General features: G+C 42.4%; 1 protein-coding gene across 3 annotated transcripts in view; it reads right to left on the bottom strand.

Annotated features, from left to right (window-relative positions):
• Positions 1-505: 505 nt before the first annotated feature.
• LOC119022323 overlaps positions 506-20,438 on the bottom strand; it is a 59,210-nt gene continuing 39,277 nt past the window's right edge. The window contains exons 3-8 of one of the 3 annotated variants that reach the window (XR_005075890.1): positions 14,151-14,273; positions 3,090-3,242; positions 2,263-2,446; positions 1,618-1,677; positions 1,226-1,337; positions 506-738 (exon numbers count right to left, since the gene is read on the bottom strand). Coding sequence is in view for 1 of the 3 variants with exons in the window: in XM_037103062.1 (XP_036958957.1) it covers positions 2,337-2,439; positions 2,739-2,807; positions 3,090-3,242; positions 14,151-14,273 (448 nt within the window). In the remaining 2 variants the exon portion in view is untranslated. Of the gene's footprint in view, positions 739-1,225; positions 1,338-1,617; positions 1,678-1,734; positions 1,840-2,262; positions 2,447-2,738; positions 2,808-3,089; positions 3,243-6,095; positions 6,312-14,150; positions 14,274-20,438 lie in introns of those variants that run through there. The other 2 variants (XM_037103062.1, XR_005075891.1) reach the window with 2 other exon arrangements.

The following is a 20,438-nucleotide window of genomic DNA, read 5'->3' as shown; positions in this document are numbered from 1 at the left end:
TTAATTTTTACTGTCAGTTGTTGCTGGACAGAAAAAAATACATTCATGAAAAACTAATGTTTTGTCGATTGCCACTGGGAGCCAGATTTTGCCGATGTTCATGGGATGGAAGAGTTAGGGAAGAGCTTGTTTGCAGAATGCTCTAAGTCTAAGAAGGATTAACTGAGATTTATCATTCAATTTCTGTGGAATACTGATGATTTAGAGTCTTATTATTCTGACATGACCTCTTATGAAGCACAATATGACAAAATTACACAGAACTAAATGCAGATAATAAGAAGCTGACTGAAAATAAAATGTATGTTGCAAATACATGTGCACCTTCAGTATCCTCATTACAACTTACAATGGTTCTTTAAGAAATGAAACCAGAAGAGTGTTATGTTGAACAAACTCTTGTTATATACCTGGACTATGTGTATCTTTAAAATAACACTAATACAGTAGAAATCACACCGACAATAAACAAATGTACATGGTAACCATCAATTATCATACCACGGTATACCTGAAAACCAACATACCGCTGCAACCCTAGTGTGTATATGACCATGTCCCACGCACAAAATCCACCAATCATCACTCACATACCAAACTACGGTGGGGCTTGTAGCCAGGCAGACTGATCTGTTTCCTCACATTCTCAATCGGCTGCTGTCTGCTCCCGGTGGCTCAGCCCTGCCTGGCTCCCGGCCTGCACAGGGAAACTCAGGATCTCCATCTGCAGTATACAAACTGAAAAAGGCCCAATCAGAGGAAAAGAGGAAAATCACACTTGTCTTTGTTCCACTATATACTGAGCATTAGATCAAGGCAGGGAGATGGTGAGAAGGAAGGTGAGGAGGCATGCAGTGGGAATAAATGTGTACGCGTGTGTGTATATGCGTGTGTGTGTAGGTGGGTGGACAGGCACATGCGTGTGTGAATCTGTGTACATGTGTGTGTGTGTGTTGTTGTGGGGGCCTCTCTGCCACTGGGTGAGCTTATCCAGAGGATCTGTTCTGCTTCAAGAGAAGGAGAGAGAGGTCTGATAGGAACAGAGTGTGCCACACACTTGCACTGAGACACACAAACACACAGAACAACACACACACACACACACACACACACACACACACACACACACACACACACGCACACGCACACACACACACACACACACACACACACACACACACACACACACACACACTCAAGCCAGGACTTTGTCAGCCTTACCTACCGCTGAGTGTGTGAGCACCCCTGGTCCAAAATCAGAGCTCCAATAACAAACTCAACCAGCTCTTCTGATTGGTTGTGATGAATGCTATCTGCTCGCTGCACCCAGGTTATGTCTGCCACAAGAGGTTTGGAGGTCTGTCACATTTTATGCTTGTAAATTATGTATGTACATTTTATGTATGTACTTTAAGATTTTAAGTTTTTTAAAGACGATATAATGTCGGCTTGAAGCATCTAGTTTGGATAAACTAAGTGAGGAAACAATGCCAAAGCAGATTTAAAGAGTGAAAGAAAACGACTCCATCTATGCATTCAAGCTGTTTTGCCTTGGCTTTAATTAAAATGTGCTTTGTCTTCCATCAGAGAGTGGGCACAGAGGTATGGTGGACTTACCCTTTATTTTGTCCACTGCCGTTTTCAGTAGGAAAGCCAGTGGGTGCCAAACGGCAAAGCCTGCCGGATCATTATTTGGGGGCCAAAACGACGGGAGAGGAAAAGGCAGCAGAAAGCCGGTCATTAAAATTCCTACCACCTTGTTGACTGCATCTCCCCAACCAGCTTTCATTTCCCTCTCAGGACTTGGATGCAAAGAAACAGTGAGGGAGTGCAGCTTGGCTAAAGTCAAGAGAGCAAAACTTTAAATTGGACACAGAAGGGATGGCCTGGAAAATGGCTCTAGACACTGAGATGTATCCAAGAGTAGACAATGCTGACCCCAGATCTGCAGGAGTTTGTGAGTCAGAGGATGGAGGAAGCGATTCAGGGATACTACATTGGGTCATGCCAATGATACGAAAATGGGACAATAAAAACCCCTAACGAGTAAGACGGTCTTGTCCTCAAAGCTTTAACAGTAGCAGCCAGGATAAAGTGAGACACCGATGACTGTTTCATCCTCGTGTTTTCAGTCTCCCCATTCACAGAGGAAGAAAGAACCAGCAAGGAACGAAGTCAGTTTCTTATCTAAATTACCTCTGAGCCTGGATAGATGACAGCAAAAGGCAGAGCATCTCAAACAGAGATGTCAGCTCTCCTTACCGTTTCCTCTTTCTCTTTGTCAAAGCACAGATGAGGACCACACAGAGAGCGGCGGGGCAGATAGTTGGTGTGTATCAACGGACTGGTTGGCACAGAAGGGGATTTGTGCAGTGAACCTTGGGAGGCTCACGCGGGTCTGGCGGTGGCCCTTCGGTATTGGTGACAGTGTCCAGGCCACTGGCCACTGAGGGGAAAGGAAGCAACCATATGAGTCCATGATTCACTAAAGACTGGTAGGATTTACAATACACAGGGGCGACCATCTGAAAGTGGATATTATGCGTAAATATAGTAAGGACACATTTTAAATCCTAGTTTAAACAAGGTTGATGTAACATTTGACCAGCACATCCAGCCCAGTTGGTCGGATAAAATGTTGCCTTTCTTTCAGTAAATATGTGCGTGTCACATGTACCACATCGATATCTCTACAGTACAGGTCTGATTACATTTACATTTCATGTATGTAAGCTTACTTTCGTATTAGCAGGTGGGAGGAGGAGAGGAGATGGTTGCGGGGCAGGAAGTGGTGTGACAGCTGAAAGCTGTGGAGCCAGAGACCACTGTTCAAGTAAGTGTGTCAAGATTTTTTTTTTGCTTGAAACCACTGGACATTTCCAACGAGATGTCAGAACATGATCATTTCCTCATAAGCAAAGTGTTTATAATATGCTATATAACATGAAACATTATACTGAGCATAAAGAAAATGAATGATAAAGATGCGCTGTGTGCCAACATTCATTCATTCTGGCATGTGTGTGTGTGCGTGTGTGTGGGTGGGTGAGTGGTAGGGTGGGCGCAGACCCCCCTCTGGTTTAAATTACCTGCTGACAGACAGGCCGACGGCTGTCAGCAAAGATGTGCTGATGGGCAAACACTGACGTACTCCTCCCCTCCGTTGCCACCAATCCTGTCCCATCAGCCATCCCTCACTCCTCCCCCTCTCACTCCAGCCTTCCTCCGTGCGCCGCGATACGCTGCGGTAGGTCAGGCAGGTAGAGATGGTTAGCAAAAAGAGAGAAAAAGCGGAGAGGCGCATGGGGTGAAAGGGGAGACTTTTATTATCACCATTGTTTCAAGCTCACTGATTCTCCCCCCCGATTCCTCATCACTGACTGCTCAAATGTCCTGTCTTTTCAACACACCTGAGCTCTCCCCTCGCTCTCCTCACCCCTCGTCCCCACCGCTACCCTCTCTCTCAAATCTCGGCCCTGCAAATCCCTCCTCAAGCCCCGCACAGCTCCTCCACTCCCCCGTTTGCTCCTCTCCTGTTTCTACCTTCCCTCTCAATGGGCTCACACTGCGTTTGGAGGACTAGGGAGAGGGGGGGAGGAAAAGAGGGGGAGAGAAAGAGAGACAGAGAGAGGGAGAGAAGGAGGGAGAGCGGCAGGCCTCTGGCTGTAAGGGAGAGTGCACCTGGATGGGCAGGCTTCCTGGACACGCTGTAAGGGGCTATTGTCCTGCATGTCAGCAGCCCCTCTCTTTTAATGGGGCCCGTATATCATCGTTCTGATTATGGCAGATGACTGGGACTTGGGGGAGGAGGGGGTGGAGATGGTAGATCTGGGAGAGATGTACGTGTGTGTGTGTGTGTGTGTGTGTGTGTGTGTGTGAGAGAGAGAGAGAGAGTGAGTGAGCGAAAGAAAGAGAGAGTGTCTTGGGGAGGGAGGTGGGTTGAAGGCGAGGTTTGGGGACAGAGGCTTAAAAACGCAGGGACCCCCAAATCCCCCATCGACTGAAATCCTAGCACTTAACCCCAGCTATGGCATTGTGCGCTGCCGTGGGGATTTTTTCCTCTCTTTTTTTCACAGCCGTCATTCTTTTTAATGGACTCTCTCTTTGCTCCATCTGCCCCTCCCTCCTCTCCATTCACCCGGTGGATTCTTTGACTGAGAAAGTTTTTTTTTTTTTCCTCTTTCTCCCTTTTGGTTTATGACTTGTTTTCTTTTCAGATGTAGGAGGAAGGGAGGTGATGGCCGGTCACCTGTCCTCTCCAACCCGAACGCCCTCTCAGACCAGAGACTGTTAACGCACTTCACAAAGAAAAGAGCCATGGAGACCGCTTCAGTGAACCATCCTCTTCGACATGCCATATTTCTTGCAACCGCGTAAACGTCATGCAGTGACAGGTAGCAGGAGTTACACTCACTGACCTCATAAAGTATGACTTATAAACCTGATGGAAAATCTCACTCAGTGAGTAGATAAACATCTAACTGACACGTGACATGCTCACTATAACACATTCATCCGTCTATCAGCGACCTTTGGATTAGATCAGCCCAGTCGCTTCAATCTGCATACAAATAACTCAACTCTGGACTTTTAAATTCTGAGGTGTACGTACGTCAAAGTCCAGTCGTGAGCACAGGTGATACACACATCCTTCCACTAAAGACCTGTCAAAAAAGAGATGTCTAAAATACACACTTAAAAACAGGTCAAGTGGACTGCAAGTTGGTCGAACAAATACTCAACTTTAAGACTGGTGTTAGTGGTGAACGCTGGAGCATGCACAGCACACAGTTTGAACACGTAAAGTCCTTTCATTTGTACGCAGATTGATGAGACTGTGTATCAGATCCAGAATTCATCATTTATTTCTCTACAGGGATTCACTTCATCCCCACCCTGTCTTTGATTAAATTGCCACCTTGGATGCCCTTATGGCAGATAAAATGTGATGTTCCCAGTTCGATGACTTAAGCTCACGGGGCCCTTTCCAGTGGAGAAAATGTGATGTAGTGCCATAAAGGTGCCATATATGCTAGAAAAAGGTCTGAAACAATCCCACCATAGATAGGATGGGTCTGCATCTGCACGCTGGTGCTCTTTTTATCATTATTTGCTCCACACATTCAAAACCAGGAGTTACTGTTACTTGATTAGAAAAGGATGTCAGCCTCAGCAGTGATGGTGTCACAGAAGCTTCCCTCTTTATATCAAATTCAATGAAATGTTCACTTGACTTCACAGGAAGCCTTTCATCTACCTTCAGTAAACTGGCAATACACTTTTTTTTGCTGTCTGCTAAAGTAAATGTTGACGGAGTTGTCTGTTTCCACTTCGAGTTAATTCTGGGAATCTTTCATAATGAAACCACACTGCTTTGCACTGATAATACTTTGAACAGACTAAATCACTGGTATAGGGCCTCTGTAATAAAGCAAAGCAGTTTGCTCACCTAGATTTCAGTAAATAAATAAAGCCCATTCCAAATCCGCAAGGCAGCTCCTCTCATTACATCTTTAAACAGCTGATGTGCTTAATCATACTTTTTTAAAAGGTACAGTTTGTACAACTAATCCATTTAAATAACATGCACACTCTTTCCCCACTGCGCTGACATCTAACTGTTAAGTGTTTCAGCACTTCAACTCGTGGAAGATCTGATCCAACTCAGCAGCAGATCAAAGCCTGAAGTGTTCGTGTTTTGGGTGACTGAGGAGAGAGCGAGTCATTCATTTCAAGGGGACAAATGGCAGCTAATTGAGTAGGTGTTGTAAGAGCTTGTCTGGATATATTTCAAATGAGTAAAGGGTCATTTCCCCCATAATTAGCTACCTATGTTGGATTTTGTACAGCATGTGTGTGTGAGTCTGTGTGTGTGTGTGTGTGTGTGTGTGTGTGTGTGTGTGTGTGTGTGTGTGTGTGTGTGTGTGTGTGTGTGTGTCTGTGTGTGTGTGTGTGTGTGTGTTTGAGTGTGAGCAGTATATATTTGGAAACATAATAGGTGTCCTTAACAGAGGGGTGATGCAAAGTTAAGGCATATTAAAGACAGTAAATTAATGAATATGAAACTTTATTTGCCACAACACTCTTCCAACAAATCATCTTATTTCATTTTTTTAGGACACGCATGACAATAGAGCAACATTGATAATATTTACTGACCACAAACTTCAGTCGACCAACAAAAAAAGTTTGTTCACAGTTATTTAAACATTACAAGCAGTTCGTGTGTCTACATGCGAGCCCGTGCATGTGTGCTCATTTCCCGCGGCTGATTAGGTGACAGGGGCCATACATCACCTGTGGTGCTGAATCTGGAACAAATATTTAGAGTTAAACTAAAGCAACAATCCTGTAGCTTTCATCATTAAAAAAAAAAATCTTTTTTAATTCTTCAATCATAGTGTTTAACTATCAGTAGGCCAAATTAACCCTTACTTTAGAATTGTTGAGAGCCTAAAAACATTATTCTGAATGCTGGGAAAAGTTGAGTGCTCCTCTGAAGCTGAGGACAGGGTGACATTACATAGAGTATGTTTTGCTTAAGAAGAGTTCGTGGCTCATTATTTTGTTGCACAGATGGAACTTTATTCAATTTCTGTACATTTCTTTAAATACAAATACTGTGGCTGACTGAAGAAAAAAAAAACACTGATGAACACCTATAGTGGATCATATATTCCTTTTTTATTTTTCCAAGAGCAAACATGAGGTGGTAGATTTACAGAGTGTGAGTGCGTGTCAGAGTACTTCCTATTTGGATGGCGGTAGCCATGTAGAGGGCAGAAAGAAACCCATAATCCCTCTATGCCGCTTGAATAGAGTCATTCTGAAAACAGTGAGTCAGTGTCCGCTCGCTGCTTGGTGCGTCAGATGAGAAGCAGTTAATGTGTCAGTAATTGGACAAGCAGTATATTTTGGGAAAAGCCCTTTATAAAAATATCCACCCACCGCCTCAAAGAGAGTGCGTGTGTCTGTGTGTGTGTGTGTGTGTGTGTGTGTGTGTGTGTGTGTGTGTGTGTGTGTGTGTGTGTGGCTCACAGGCAGCGCTCTTTCCAGCCTGCAAAATAAACAAACAAACAAATAGAAAAAAAGAAGAGATGGAGAGTGAAAAGAAAAGGGACGTAGAAATAGCAGCTGTATTCTTCTGGTGTGTCTGGCTGGCAGCTCTCCGGGGATTGGCGGGATTAAGTGAGAGCTGCGGATGACATCACGGGTACGGACGGCCGCCTGACTCGTAAAGTGCCCCTCGGTTTGTGCATCTACAGGCCGGGTGCCAGAGCCAGGGTGTGGGCGAAGAGGGGGCAAGGGGGGATCATTAGTGAGGTTTTATTGGAGTGCTGGGGAGGAACCGCTGGTACATGGGTGCAGACTCGCAGGAAAACAGGATTCAGACGGGCTCTGTAGTGCAGCTATTTGATTGCTCCCAGACCCTCGCTGCAGCGTGTGTGTGTATGTGTGTGTGTGTGTGAGGGAGAAACAGAGAAGGGAGGATTGTGTGTTTGATATGAGAGCGATTCGCGTGTTTGTGTGTGCAGGGGGAAATTTCATTTGTACGTAGGCAAGTCTGTGTGTGCAAGGATTTGTTGGCACGTGTGTATAATTGTCCTTCTATACATGCTCGTGCACATTTACGCGCGCGCTCATTCCCCATGATGGAAACCAGAGATATCCTATAGCTGTGGGGGCCTGATCTGCAAGTGGGCTGTCCAATGACGTTTGCTCCCAGTTTCTCATAAAAATGCACGAGGCAAAAGCCAGAATTCCTTTTGGTTTTTCCCCTCCCTTCGCTACTCCTCCTCCTCCTCCTCCTTCGCCTCCGTCTCCCTATGAATGTATAAAGGACGACAGCGAGGATATCCAGCGCTGGCTGATACAAATCCCACTCAGTCACCTCCAGATGGGATGGCTGCCTTTCACATTGAGAGCTCAGCAGTAGCCCGTCCTGACTCATTGTTTCACTCCATATAAAATGAAATCAACCACATCTTCTGGGGGTGGCTAAATACTAGCCACCCTTTTCTACTTACGCTGGAGCAGATCTGTGTCTTCTGAGGAGATATGTTGCACTGGAATGGCTCATAATGACCCATGCGGTGTTAGGTACATGAAGCAGTTCTAGCAGACAGTGGTTTGACACACTCTTTAAGATTTGCTCCGTCTGTGTGTGTGTGTGTGTGTGTGTGTGTCTCGTCACTGACAGCCCCGAGGAAAGGCTAAGAGGAACTGTATCCTCTCCATCATGCCACGGCTAGGAAATGAGCCATTCATTCTGACCACTGCTGTCGAGCCGTCTGACCTCTCAGGGCTGGAAGGCCCGCTGTGGTCTCATAAAAAATGCCAGTCATAAAACAGCTGAGGGGGTAAGTCGCTCTTGAGCTATTAGTCGGTGATGCTGGATGAGATTTCAGTAGGTGTCGGGGTGTAAGATTGGACGAGGCTAGGAGGTAGGCTTGTGTCTCAGAAATTGATGGACAGGCTGAGCGTGGTGAGAACGTCAGATCATGCAGAGGTGAGGTGAAGTTATCAACTTCTTCCTTATCAGGCCTCCGTGAGCCTTTCATTTATAGTAGTGGTGCAGGCCGTTGAACAAAACTACTCAGCCCCCGTCTGTCCATAAAGAACAGGGTCTTAAATTAACCGTAATAGTAACATTAGTTGACTTTCTCAAAGTTTGCATTGATACAAATCTCTACCCACACACCGTCTTAATGCACTAAATGCACTTGTTATCAATTGGGGGGGAGGCGTTATTACCTATTAGCTGTTTTAATGGTGCAAACAGGGGGCGCACAAAGTAAATACTGAGGTTTACGACTTCCCCTGCTCGAGAACAGCATATGTTTGATTGTGGCTGCTAATGTTAAACTAATTAGGGGGGTCGGAGCTGAAATACTACGCAGAACATTCACGTTCACTCATTTGTAACTAAACACTGGCTAACTGGGAGCAGAATGGGAGCATCCATGCCTAGTAATGGGCTAAATAAATACTTAATATTACAATTTATATTTATCTGTAGAGGCTAAACACAATTAATCAGCCAATAAAGAGGGACTATGATGGTGTTATATGTTTCTGCACTGTGGATAAATGTGCTTGGCTAAGATTGTTAAATGAAGCCTTATCTGAGCGAACACTCCTTTTCACTAGTAATTTCCCTGCTGAGATAAAGGAATAACATTGCATTTATATAGCCATTAGTTGCCATCTGTTTTCTGAGACTTTGCTCCTCTGCAGTGCTTTGGACACAACCAAAAATGATTGTGGATAATATGATATGTCTAAGCATATTTCAAGTAATGTTACTGCTGAATGATTTAACAGTATTTGGGGAAAAATTAGTGCAAAACTGTTTAACTTAAAAGATATGGAGAAATTGATTTCAGATTCAGGGAATTTAATGGATTAAGTTCCTTAAATCTTTTAACACTCAAGTGGTAAACCATGGGTCCTCATATATATATACAGTGTGGAGAGGTGGCATATAAAAATAGGAAAGACCCCCAGTCTGATAATCAAGAGCTAAATTAATAACATACATTTGAATTACTTGCAAAAGAGCATTGCTTTATGACTACATGGACGGACAAAAGACTAAAACAAAAGAAACAATTAATCTGGCAAATAAAAATATTATGAGCCAGTTTAGATGTTTTTATGTTCGTTTATATATCCCTATTATGGATTTTTATCATGGCTCATATATTTTTTGCTCATAAAAGGCCTGCTCAGAATAAAGTTTCCATATACAGAAACAGTATTCTAACACAAACAAGTGGTCTTTCTCAGTTCTCGTGTTATCAAAATATGGAAACATTCTTTTCAAACATGGCAATGCTCTTAGGTCAGGTCGAAAAAAAAAAGACGTTATCTCTAAAAACTGGACTGGAGTGTCTCAAGGAGAGTGTGTGCTGATGGAAGAGACAGAGCCACAGACGTGACGTCAGATACTATGAGAAGAGTGACGGTTAACAAACAGAATCAATCAAAATCTTCTCTTCACGTTATTTTTGGTCCTATGACTCCTCTTTGAAAATGACATGGAGTCAGGATTTTACTGAGGGATGAGAGTGGTGTAGTGCGTGTGTGTGTGTGTGTGTGTGTGTGTGTGTGTGTGCAGTGTACAGTATTAGCCTGGATAAGTGACAGAGAAACAGTGCTGGCATGTATTTCTACAAACAGGGAAAGAAACTGACAAAAAAAAGAGACTGAAGACCATTTTCAAAGCACTCCACTCAGCAGAAAACCTGCCGAGGTAGTAAATCAGCTGACCCCTATCAAGCACGTACTGCGCACGCATACACTGCGCACACACACACACACACACACACACAGATTCTTGACCCCCCCACCATCCTCTTAATCCCGTAAATGTTTTTACAACTCGGTCTGTCACTGAGAGCGCCGGACACTGAGCTGTTTACATTAGGCTAACCATGCTAGCTAGCGGCACGCCGCATGGTCGTCTATCACAACCAGAGTGCTCTCATAAACATACTAATTAAGCTGCACTTTATTGTCATTTAGCCCATAGATCATTAAGTTAGTGTAAACCAGCATATTAACCTCTGATTAGGTTGACTCTGCTAACACTGTGTCATCACTGCACCACATTTATCACAGCACTTTCACATCACATTCATCACAGGGTCAGTCACCTGTAGCAGTAATGAACGGCTCATTAATCATGTTAATACCCAAAATTACAACATCGATGCATTACGGTGTCATAGCAGCTCCAGATATTAGGCTGTTCATTTTTTAAACCTTCGGATGAAGCTACTAACATAAAACATTACTATTCATATACGTGTGTGTGTAGGTTACATGATCCAGCTGTGAGCCTTCTTCCCTTACTTACAACAGTTTTTTGAAAAAATGCAGCAAAATATGATGGGGAAAAAAGGTGGTGCAGTGAGACATCAGGAAGGTATGAGACAATATGAAATTAATGTGTTTTAGGTATGAAAGTAAAGAGACTATCATAAAGATGAACAGCAAACTGGTGAAGTAGACTACATCTGCCTCAGCTGAAGCAAGACAAACAGTCATGAGTCTTATGAGTCGTAGCTCCCTTAATGCTGGATGTACAGGTTTGTTCTCAATATGTCTGATGTAAGAATCCCATAAAAGAATGAAAGCAGAAAAGCTAAAATCAGAATTGTGTCTATTTTAGCTTTGAGGACTATTTATGTGTAAAGTTGCACTTGTGTACCTAGAAAATAATGCATTTTAATGTAATCCTAATAACAAGTCATAGGATGCATGATAATATGAGTGAATACACAGTATCTGCCTGAGTGGAGAATTATTCTAATGGGAAAATATGCTGTTTGGGACATTGCCCTTAAAATGAAAGGCTGTGTGAATGGAGAAGTCTGGATCCAATAAAACACACAAAGACTTTTGAAATTTTGATTTGAACCACAAAAACAGTGAAACTAAGTGAGAGATCAAATACTGTGAATCAAGTCTTTACATCACTACCATGACTGTTGTTCTGCATCAAGGAGACTTAAATCGGGATTTCAACCCTTTTTTTTTTGGAAAATAATCTGTTGTTTCCCAGACTTCCACACAGCAGATGCAGACATTATGGAGTGTACAACTCGACTCAGTGGCTACTAACATTTTACTGATACAGGACGGCAGCTTGCTGTTTTGCATCAAGCTACAGGAAACTAAAAACCTTTCAATTGCAAAAATCTGGGAGTCAGCCTCTGGAAACATTGTCATCAAACATGTTGCCAAACTTGTCTTGTCCATGTCACACAGAAGAATGTTTGGGCATTTTAACAATAAAAATTCAAGCTTTGTGTGTGAGAATAAATGATGTTCACATGCAGTATTTCTTCCAGGATCCAAAACTACAGCAGCACAAAAGTAAATGTTCTTGTGCAGGATGTGGTTCCATTGTTGGTACTTCTGCAGAACTCGGTCAGGGGGTTTTACCAATCTTCTAAATTGTTTTACTGTTAAACGAGTTAGACAACTACAATGCAACACATATTTCACAATTACAGCACCAGCAGAAGACATATCAGCATGCTGTTAATTGTCTCAGTAAGGCTTCTGTTTCCCTGTGTCTCTCCCTGCCTCAAACATTCACAACAATAAGAATTCAGGGACACACACAAACCACCAATTTAAGCTTTGTTACAGTTTTACTTAATGGTCTGTGTTTAATTACTTTAAATAAGCTAAATCCACCGCTCCTCATAGTGAGCCATCCCCATCTGGGAATAAACTTAAGCTGCTGCATTTTCAGTTAATTTCCATGCTGTTGAGATGTCCTTTTCCCAGCTCAGTAAAAGCAGTGTCCATCCACAGCTGCATATTTCTCATGTCACCTGCACCACCATGTGACATGACTTTTTTAGTTCCATGGTGTCACGGTGCATTTGTTGTTAGTCAATTCCAGCTTGTTTGCATTATTTGGATGCTTTAATATAATTTTCCTACAGATGAAATAGCCCTGCTAGCCTAGCTTCTGGCTAGCATCTGGACCATGCTATTATGTTCATATATATTTTATTGATTTATTGAATTTTCAAAATTCAAATGATTTACACAGCTCATTTTGCAAGTCTAAATACTGTCTAATGCAGTAAGAATTTTTATTTATTTACTGATATATTTCTATCTCACACATACAATCACAAATATACGGATACTTTAAACACAAGGAAGGCTTCCCAACATTTCCCAAGACCATCTGTGCCAACTGTAAACTGTACAAAAATAAACGTGTCCACATTAAGATGATGCATGAGACACTGTGCAGACTTTTGTATGACCACAACGACCAGTATCAGTTAGTGGTGGCGATTACAGTTCTGTCCATGACACGATCAGTAGCAAGTATAGTACTAACATGGGGCTTGCTTGGAGCGACTCATTGTCTGTCTGCTTCGTGTTGGACTTCCTCCTCTCAGTGCCGCTAAATATTTTGGCTACAGAACAGTGAAGTCATTGTTTCCACTTTTTCACTCTAATATATTTCACAACAATGTCCAAGTAACCCATCCACGTTGGTGCATTTCTAAAAATGAAAAAGTGTAACATTGTGGTGTGTTCACGTTCCATTTTAGAAGCTCAAACATGTGAGAGCTTCTTGGCATCCGCCTCTTTGATGCAAGCAGTTCCCACAATCATATTATCCTTTTACAATGTCAACCTTTGCTTACAATTTGTCTTTGGGTTTAGCGTCTGATGTCAGAGTTTGTGAATGCCGTGCCGTCTGCTATGCTGCACAAACAACACAAACATACAGGCCACGCTGTATACATTTTGTCTTTTGTTTTCCACGCTGGTTTAGACCACAAGCATGACTACTCAGACTTGGCTTCCAGATTCTGAATTGACCCCAGCTTGGGGTCAGGGAGCTCCTTACTGTATATACCACTGTGTATATACGGAGGACAACCAGTGGAAGCTGTACTTTTTTTGTACATGCTTGCATGATGAATTCAACTAAAATCTGTAACCGTGCTGCCAGAGAGTCATGAAGCAGTATAAAACCACGGCACCTGGATACTGCCACTAAGGCCGGGCTTGCACACACAGTTCCAGGCCGATTTAATCCTAATTCACTATTCCTGACAAAATGAAGAAATCTGATTTGGGAGCTGGGTCGGTAATGAAGACTGAAGCTTAATGTGAGGAGTTTACAGATCCTATCTGTAAGGTAAAACAATGAAGAAGGAAGGAGAAATAGGTGCAAGGTGTCTACATCAGGTGAGTCAGGTGAATGCCATCTAACACAATTTAGAGGAAAAGTCAGCAGAGTAAAGGAAGGTGTAAAAGATACCATAAAGTGACTATATGGAACTTTTAGTTTTTGCTGATTCTAGCGGCCCCTTTTGACAAAAGCAGTACGACACCAGCCCCTGCTCTTGGAAATGAGTGACAGAGAGATCGCAGGATGGATCACGATGAGGTAATGTATATATTATACTGTATGTTTTTATATGTGACATATGTGATCAGACCCGAGCATAGGCATTAATAATGACTAAATAAAAATAGCAGTCTTTCAGGTCATTTATAATCATCAGAGAATTCATGAGACTGTTTCAAAAACACTTAAAAGGTCCTCGTGGTCACTTTAACAATTGTCAAATGTTAATGGTGACAGAATAAGGCAGTACCTGGTCTTAATGTGCAGGGTTCTGGCCCAAAGGAAGCCCCATTGCTGTCCGTTTCTCTTTATCATCCTCAAGTTCACAACGCCTTTATTCAGGGTCGATGTCTGCGCAGAAAGGTCCAAGGATCTAAACAATCAGAACATAAATACAAGACTATTTTCTCGGACTCTATGATTATGTGAACTTGCAGCACAATGCTGGATATAATCACATTTCAATCATGATTTATGTGAGCCATTAGCAAAGTTCACATCTTCCTTCCTCTAAACAATGAAATCCAAAAATCTATAGATGGATTATTCTAAATCCAGAGGATGGCTTGGTGATTACACTAACGACCTGAAATAGCACATAATGAGGGACGTAGTGGAACAACATACAGCAGGAAAAAAGCTTGAGGGAAGAAATCTTTCCGGGGGAATATTACTGCTGACATCACACTGATAATGGATTTTTATGGACAACTTCACTATGCTTCGTACACTATGAGATCAGTGGGGAATAAACCAGGTGGGTGGAAGGTCTTCAATTCCAGTTTTGATTGCAAATTATGAATGTATCAAATCTAAGATCGTGTGCTCACAGATGTGCATGCTTATGTACATACATGCAGACGCAGGTACATTTACTGATGCTCAGTGTAGATGTGTGTGTGTGTGTGTGTGTGTGTGTGTGTGTGTGTGTGTGTGTGTGTGTGTGTGTGTGTGTGTGTGTGTGTGTGTGTGTGTGTGTGTGTGTGTGCGTGCGTGTGTGGGTAAGAAAAAGAAAAAAAAACTCTGGCACTGAGTAGATCTTTGCGTGAGTGTCTATAATTGGCGGCAGAGGGAGAATCTGCGAGCTGACATCTGCACTTGATTTTTTGGTGATAATAAATCAGGTTTCTTTCTCCGCTGGTGTGCTTCCACACAGCCCTTGCTCTCTCTCCCCGTCTGTGTTTCTCTGCGCATTACACACGCTCTCTCCCTTCCTCTTCTCCTTCTCATTTCCTCAAGCCCGTGGAAACCCAAGGACTAGCTGTACAGAGTTCCTCAGAAACTTTGGACTCAGCCGCACATTTTGGGTGGCCACACAAGCTGAGCTGTGAAAGCTCCTTCCTGGCCAAAGCTGTAGCGGGAGAAAAAGGAAAGGAGTGTAAAAAGGAGAGACCTGCTTTGTGATTATCAGCCAGTGGAGGTGGATGGAGACAACGAGGTGCGAACAGGCCGCAGCTGAGGGGAGCACAGTCTGGCAAAACCTAAAACTGCCTGTGTGGAGGCCAATTTTTGCTGACTGCACCTATCTCTGAGTTTATGGTAAAGGTTTGCCACTGAGCCATTTCTCTCCACATCAATTTCCCGTCTAGCCACAGCCTCGACACCAGATTTAGGGCTCAGAGACTGCTGATTTGATTATCCCTCTTCTCGTTACATTAAACATGATCTGGAGTCAGACATAGTGAAGAATAAGGGAAAATCCCCTTGGAGGGAGAATGGAGGTGACCGGGGTTGTGAAGGTTACTCTCAGTACATATTCCACTCATGATTACAGGATTAATGCTCCAAAACACGATCTGTACTCCTAGACACTGAATCAAACAATTCAAGATTATGTTTACTTCATATGTTTGTCATGTTAAACTGAAAAGGGGAGAATATCATGTTTGCTTTGGACTGCCACTGCCATTGTTTATATGGAACACAATGCCTCATTCAAAGCCGTACGTCTAAAAGATTTTGAGTAGTATAATTCAGTTGATTCACATGAAGGGAGGAAAAGTGTTAAATACTTAAATAAACATAAATGTAAGTCACACAGGATTAGGAGTGATTTTCCTGGAACCTCAGGATTCAGTTCACTCTGATGTGATTAGAAAATGGTAATCAAAGCACTGATGCATCAAAAGTTTTGATTTCTACACATGATGTATTTTTTTTTCTCACTCTCTTGCTACCTTTGAAACAGAGTCTGTTTTTAATTAGAATAAACAGAACAATTTGCTTTCATTATCTTTGTTCAGCCACTCTCACCAAAACATCCAACTAGTTCAACTGAACATTCAGCCCATTCTCACAAAACCACGACGATCATAAAGTCAAGAACTGGGTTTTAAAATGTCCACATTGATTTTTTTTTTTTTTTTTTCTCAAAACCCTCCACAGAATGTGATGCTTTACAGAAAGTAGCCCTGGTGAATGATAATGTCAATTAGAAATCTGGAATAAAAGAAGTTATGCTGTTGCTCTGCAGAATTAACTTTAACCAATTTAATGATGTGAAGACAAAGCCAAGGGTTTTCTGCATGTGTACACACAGAAGAGTGATGGGGGCAGATCCAATGACGAACGGCCAAACAATCACACCATGCATACCTCAACACTGATTATAGAACAAAACCTGTGTCTGTGTGCATACACAAATACAGGAATGGAAAGCTGGAGTTTGAATATGGATGTGTCTGTATGTGCATGCCAAACCTTGCAGATGAACAGACAGGGCTGGAGATCATTTCTTGAGCCAGAGTGAAAAGGCCAGGCTGACACAGTCAGAGAAAAACAGGCCTTGATCTTTCACAACACACAGTTCTTCAGAAAGTTGTGACTACAAAGTTACCTTGGATCATTTCCATAACAGCAGTTTCACACATGCAACCTCGGAGTATCCAAGGCCAGGAAGGTGAAATGATCAGGTATTTAAACCTGGCTGACTTTTAACAAGCACGACAAAAAGTCAGTAGCTGGAGAGAGAAAAGTAGAACTTCCTGCCTCCTCTGTTAAAACTTTAAACAGGAAGATAATTAAGACTCTGAAAGGAAACAGTGTCTTTTGGATCCAGTAATAACTATCTACTTTCATTTTATCAAGATTTGTATTAGTACAAATAAAAGGTAAATTAATTGGTTGATCTGCAATTAGACCAAGATTGATTAGTGTCCAGTGTCTAAGCCCTGTGTCAAAAACTGATTTCCTCTGAGAGTCTCACTGTAGAGGGTGTTGCTGTATTTGTGCATCCAATCATCTTTCCTTCACAGCATCATTCCCTCAGGCAAATACTCAGTAAACATTGGGTCTCAGTCTGTCAACGCTGTTGTGTGTTTAGACATCTGTTTCGACCACAACTTTGTGCTGATCGTCAGTATCATGTGGCTGTAGTCTGGAGTCACATCCGCACTCCCAAATACATGTTATCTATTACCACATTTGGATCTCATTCGAAGGAGTGCTTAGCGGTCGGGGTGGTGAAAGACCTATCCTCTCTTGTTGTTATGAAATTTGTAAGAGATGGTTAGCATCTGAGCGTGCATGTGGTGCAGTGTTACAGAATTAGTCATGTGTGCTCTGAATGATAAAAGGGTGTAAGCTGAACTGACAAGAGTACAAGTAATGTATCATCATGTATCACACACTGACGTTATAAATTGTTCTGTGGCACGGTACTGTTACTGTACCACTGCACTGTTGGTGACGGCTTTTTAAATGTAAGGCATCACACTGGGCTCTGGGAAATTTATGATCAGCCTTTGTCATTTTGTTTTTTTTTACAGAGGGTTTTACATTTTACGGACTACAAGATTAGCCAAAAATAATTGTTAGTTGCAGCACAATGACACGATGTAAACATGTAAATCTATGTGACAAGAGACAGAAAATGTCTCATCCTCCATTACTAGAGATGGTACTCATTAAAATAGAAACAGTACATCAAACTAACTAGCGGGACCACAAACCTCATCCCCCTACCTTAGCTTTTTGAATCTCGCATAAGACGAGAAATATATGGCCTAGTCCGGTGTACCATTAAACTATATGGAGCATTACCCATACTGCACATAGGGGCCATGCCACAGTTTTATTGCAGGTTTACAGCTCGCTGGTGGAATAACAGCGGCCTGTTTCCTTAGGTGGAAGATGGGAAAAGAGAGATGTGTGTGTATGTGTGTGTATGTGTGTCTATTAGGACCAGGTGTACTGTAGGAGGCCAGGTAGCTAAAAGTAGACCTCTTAAAGTCAGACAGTCCGTCATTAGTCAAGATGATGATGTAAAACTGTCAGAACAGAATGAACAGTGTCAAGCAGCAAATCCAAAGCAGTGTATGAATAGATATTATCATAGCTGGGGACCGAAAAGGGCAACAGTTGTGGAATAGGTTTGATTTTATTTGACCGTCATCCTTCCATCACAGTAAGGCAGATGGTCAAATAAAATCAAACCTCTTCCACAACTGTCCAAAAGTCTCAGTCCAATAAGCCCTGGTCCTGGCCTCTCAAATGTAAAGAGTTGTTCCCTTTTTGTCCTTTTTAACACTCCATGAAGTCTCTTTGGGACTGTTGATTGGACAAAAGAAGCACTTTGAAGACATCTGTTTGGCTCTGGGCAATTGTGATGAATATTGTTCACTCTAATCAAGTTTATAGATTACAATTGATCATGAAATGATCATTATGTGCAGCCATGCGAAATAATACTCTTTAGGAGTAGCAATAGTAGTAATGGTACTACTGTAGTAATACTACAAACAATAATGGTAATATTGATTCTTTTACTTACCTTACCTGTGACATTATATTGTTGTAGTAAATTACAGCAACTTACAAATTATCAACAAACATCACAAATTAAACAGGAATATCACTGCAAACTTGACAAGACTCTGGTTTGACTGAAAAATAAACTCAAATCACTTTAATTGAGATTCAATTGGTAGTAATATGAACAGATGCATTCAGTGTGTGTGAAAATGCTCCTTTAACACCAGAATAATTATCAATTGCTCAAGTCTTCTGTGTAGATATTAAATTCACCAATACTGGGAAATGTAGTTGTTCTCATTGGCATTCTAGCTGAATTTTAAGTAGAATTTTAATCCTGTTCATATTTATGAGCAATTCTAGTGATTCTGAAGGACAAACTGGAGAGTCGATGTGTGATATCAGCTGTGACCACAATGTAAAATACAGACAGATTCTAAGTTGACTCAGACATGTGAAAATGGACCCAGTGTCAAGCCTTATGTATTGCTCAAGAGTGAATTTCACTGCTCATACAGTGAGTAATCACATTAATCTCTCTAATGGCAATAGATCTCAAATAACCTAAGTGCTTCGGAAAACAATACCTGTTAAAAGCCTTTTCATACTCATACTATGCAAGACTTACAGCTTAATCGCACGATTGAGGTTGTTAATCTATATAGAACTAAATCAATACTGGAGGGCAGTGCGGTGGGATCAATTCCCTGAGGGGGAGGTTCGCCATTGAACACGACACCAAGGGACGAGCGTGCCTAATCCATGTTTGAACTTTAAGTGAGCGTGGGCCTCTCTTCTTTACATGACCACTCCATTCCAAAGCTGACCGGGTTACTCCGTGATCATACAAGTCCAGTGTCCATGTGTGAGATAGGAACCGGACCGGTCACTGTTGTATATCCACTCACTCACCAAAACCTCCACCGGCTCCCTGAGAAAGGCAAAATTTTCCCTGCACTCCCATAGTTCCAGGTGTTTTGGTCATTAGGGCCTCTGGCTATTAGAAGCGCCGTGGTGCTTGCTTAACGGTTATAAGGCCAACCGTCGTGCTCGGATCACACCTCCACAGCTGTAAAGAGCGACGGGGAGGGGGTGGCAGCCGGGGAGGCATGCGCAAGGGGGGACTGGGCCCAAACGCCCGCTTTGTTCTCTGGGGGCTCCGGTTACCCCCAGCTCTCCCCCGCAGCCTGCGTGACATTCAATACCGCAACTGTAAATTTTACATTAAGCGTGTGAAATCACAGATGCACATGTCACAGCAGTGTCATAAAGTGAATTTACTTAGCTCGACTTCAGCACGCACCTAAACTCTTTACGTCTCTGTAGGGGGGCGGCTAGGGGATGGGGCTGGTGGACGAAATTACAGCAATTAATTCTTAAAAATGGCTCCCAAAAAGTGCACTATATGTTGACATGTTCAGGGTCCACACCTGGTCCTGTTCACCTTATTAACAATAGCCCGCCGTCATTATTTTCCTTTGGTACTGTGTATTAAAGAATAATTGATATTCAGTCAAGGCTTACAGCTTGTTAAAGGTTTAATGGTCTGTGAATGTGAATAATAACTATGGGTGAAAACTAAGAGAGTGAGAATGACCTTTACAGTACACACAAATAGCACAGTAGAAGTGTAATGTGAACACACACACAAACAAACACGCACGGAGCCCGATTCAGGAACAGGATATGAGACGAGGAATATGAAATAAAGTTTATGTGCAATCACATCCCGGAGTTACAGCACTTTATTTCAGTCTAACAGCATTTTAAACATTCACAGACAAGT

Source organism: Acanthopagrus latus, chromosome 7 (genome assembly GCF_904848185.1).
Source record: "Acanthopagrus latus isolate v.2019 chromosome 7, fAcaLat1.1, whole genome shotgun sequence".
In the NCBI taxonomy this organism is placed as follows: Eukaryota; Metazoa; Chordata; class Actinopteri; order Spariformes; family Sparidae; genus Acanthopagrus; species Acanthopagrus latus.
The sequence above is the reverse complement of the archived record's forward strand: the minus strand, read 5'-3'. Positions and strand labels throughout refer to the sequence as shown.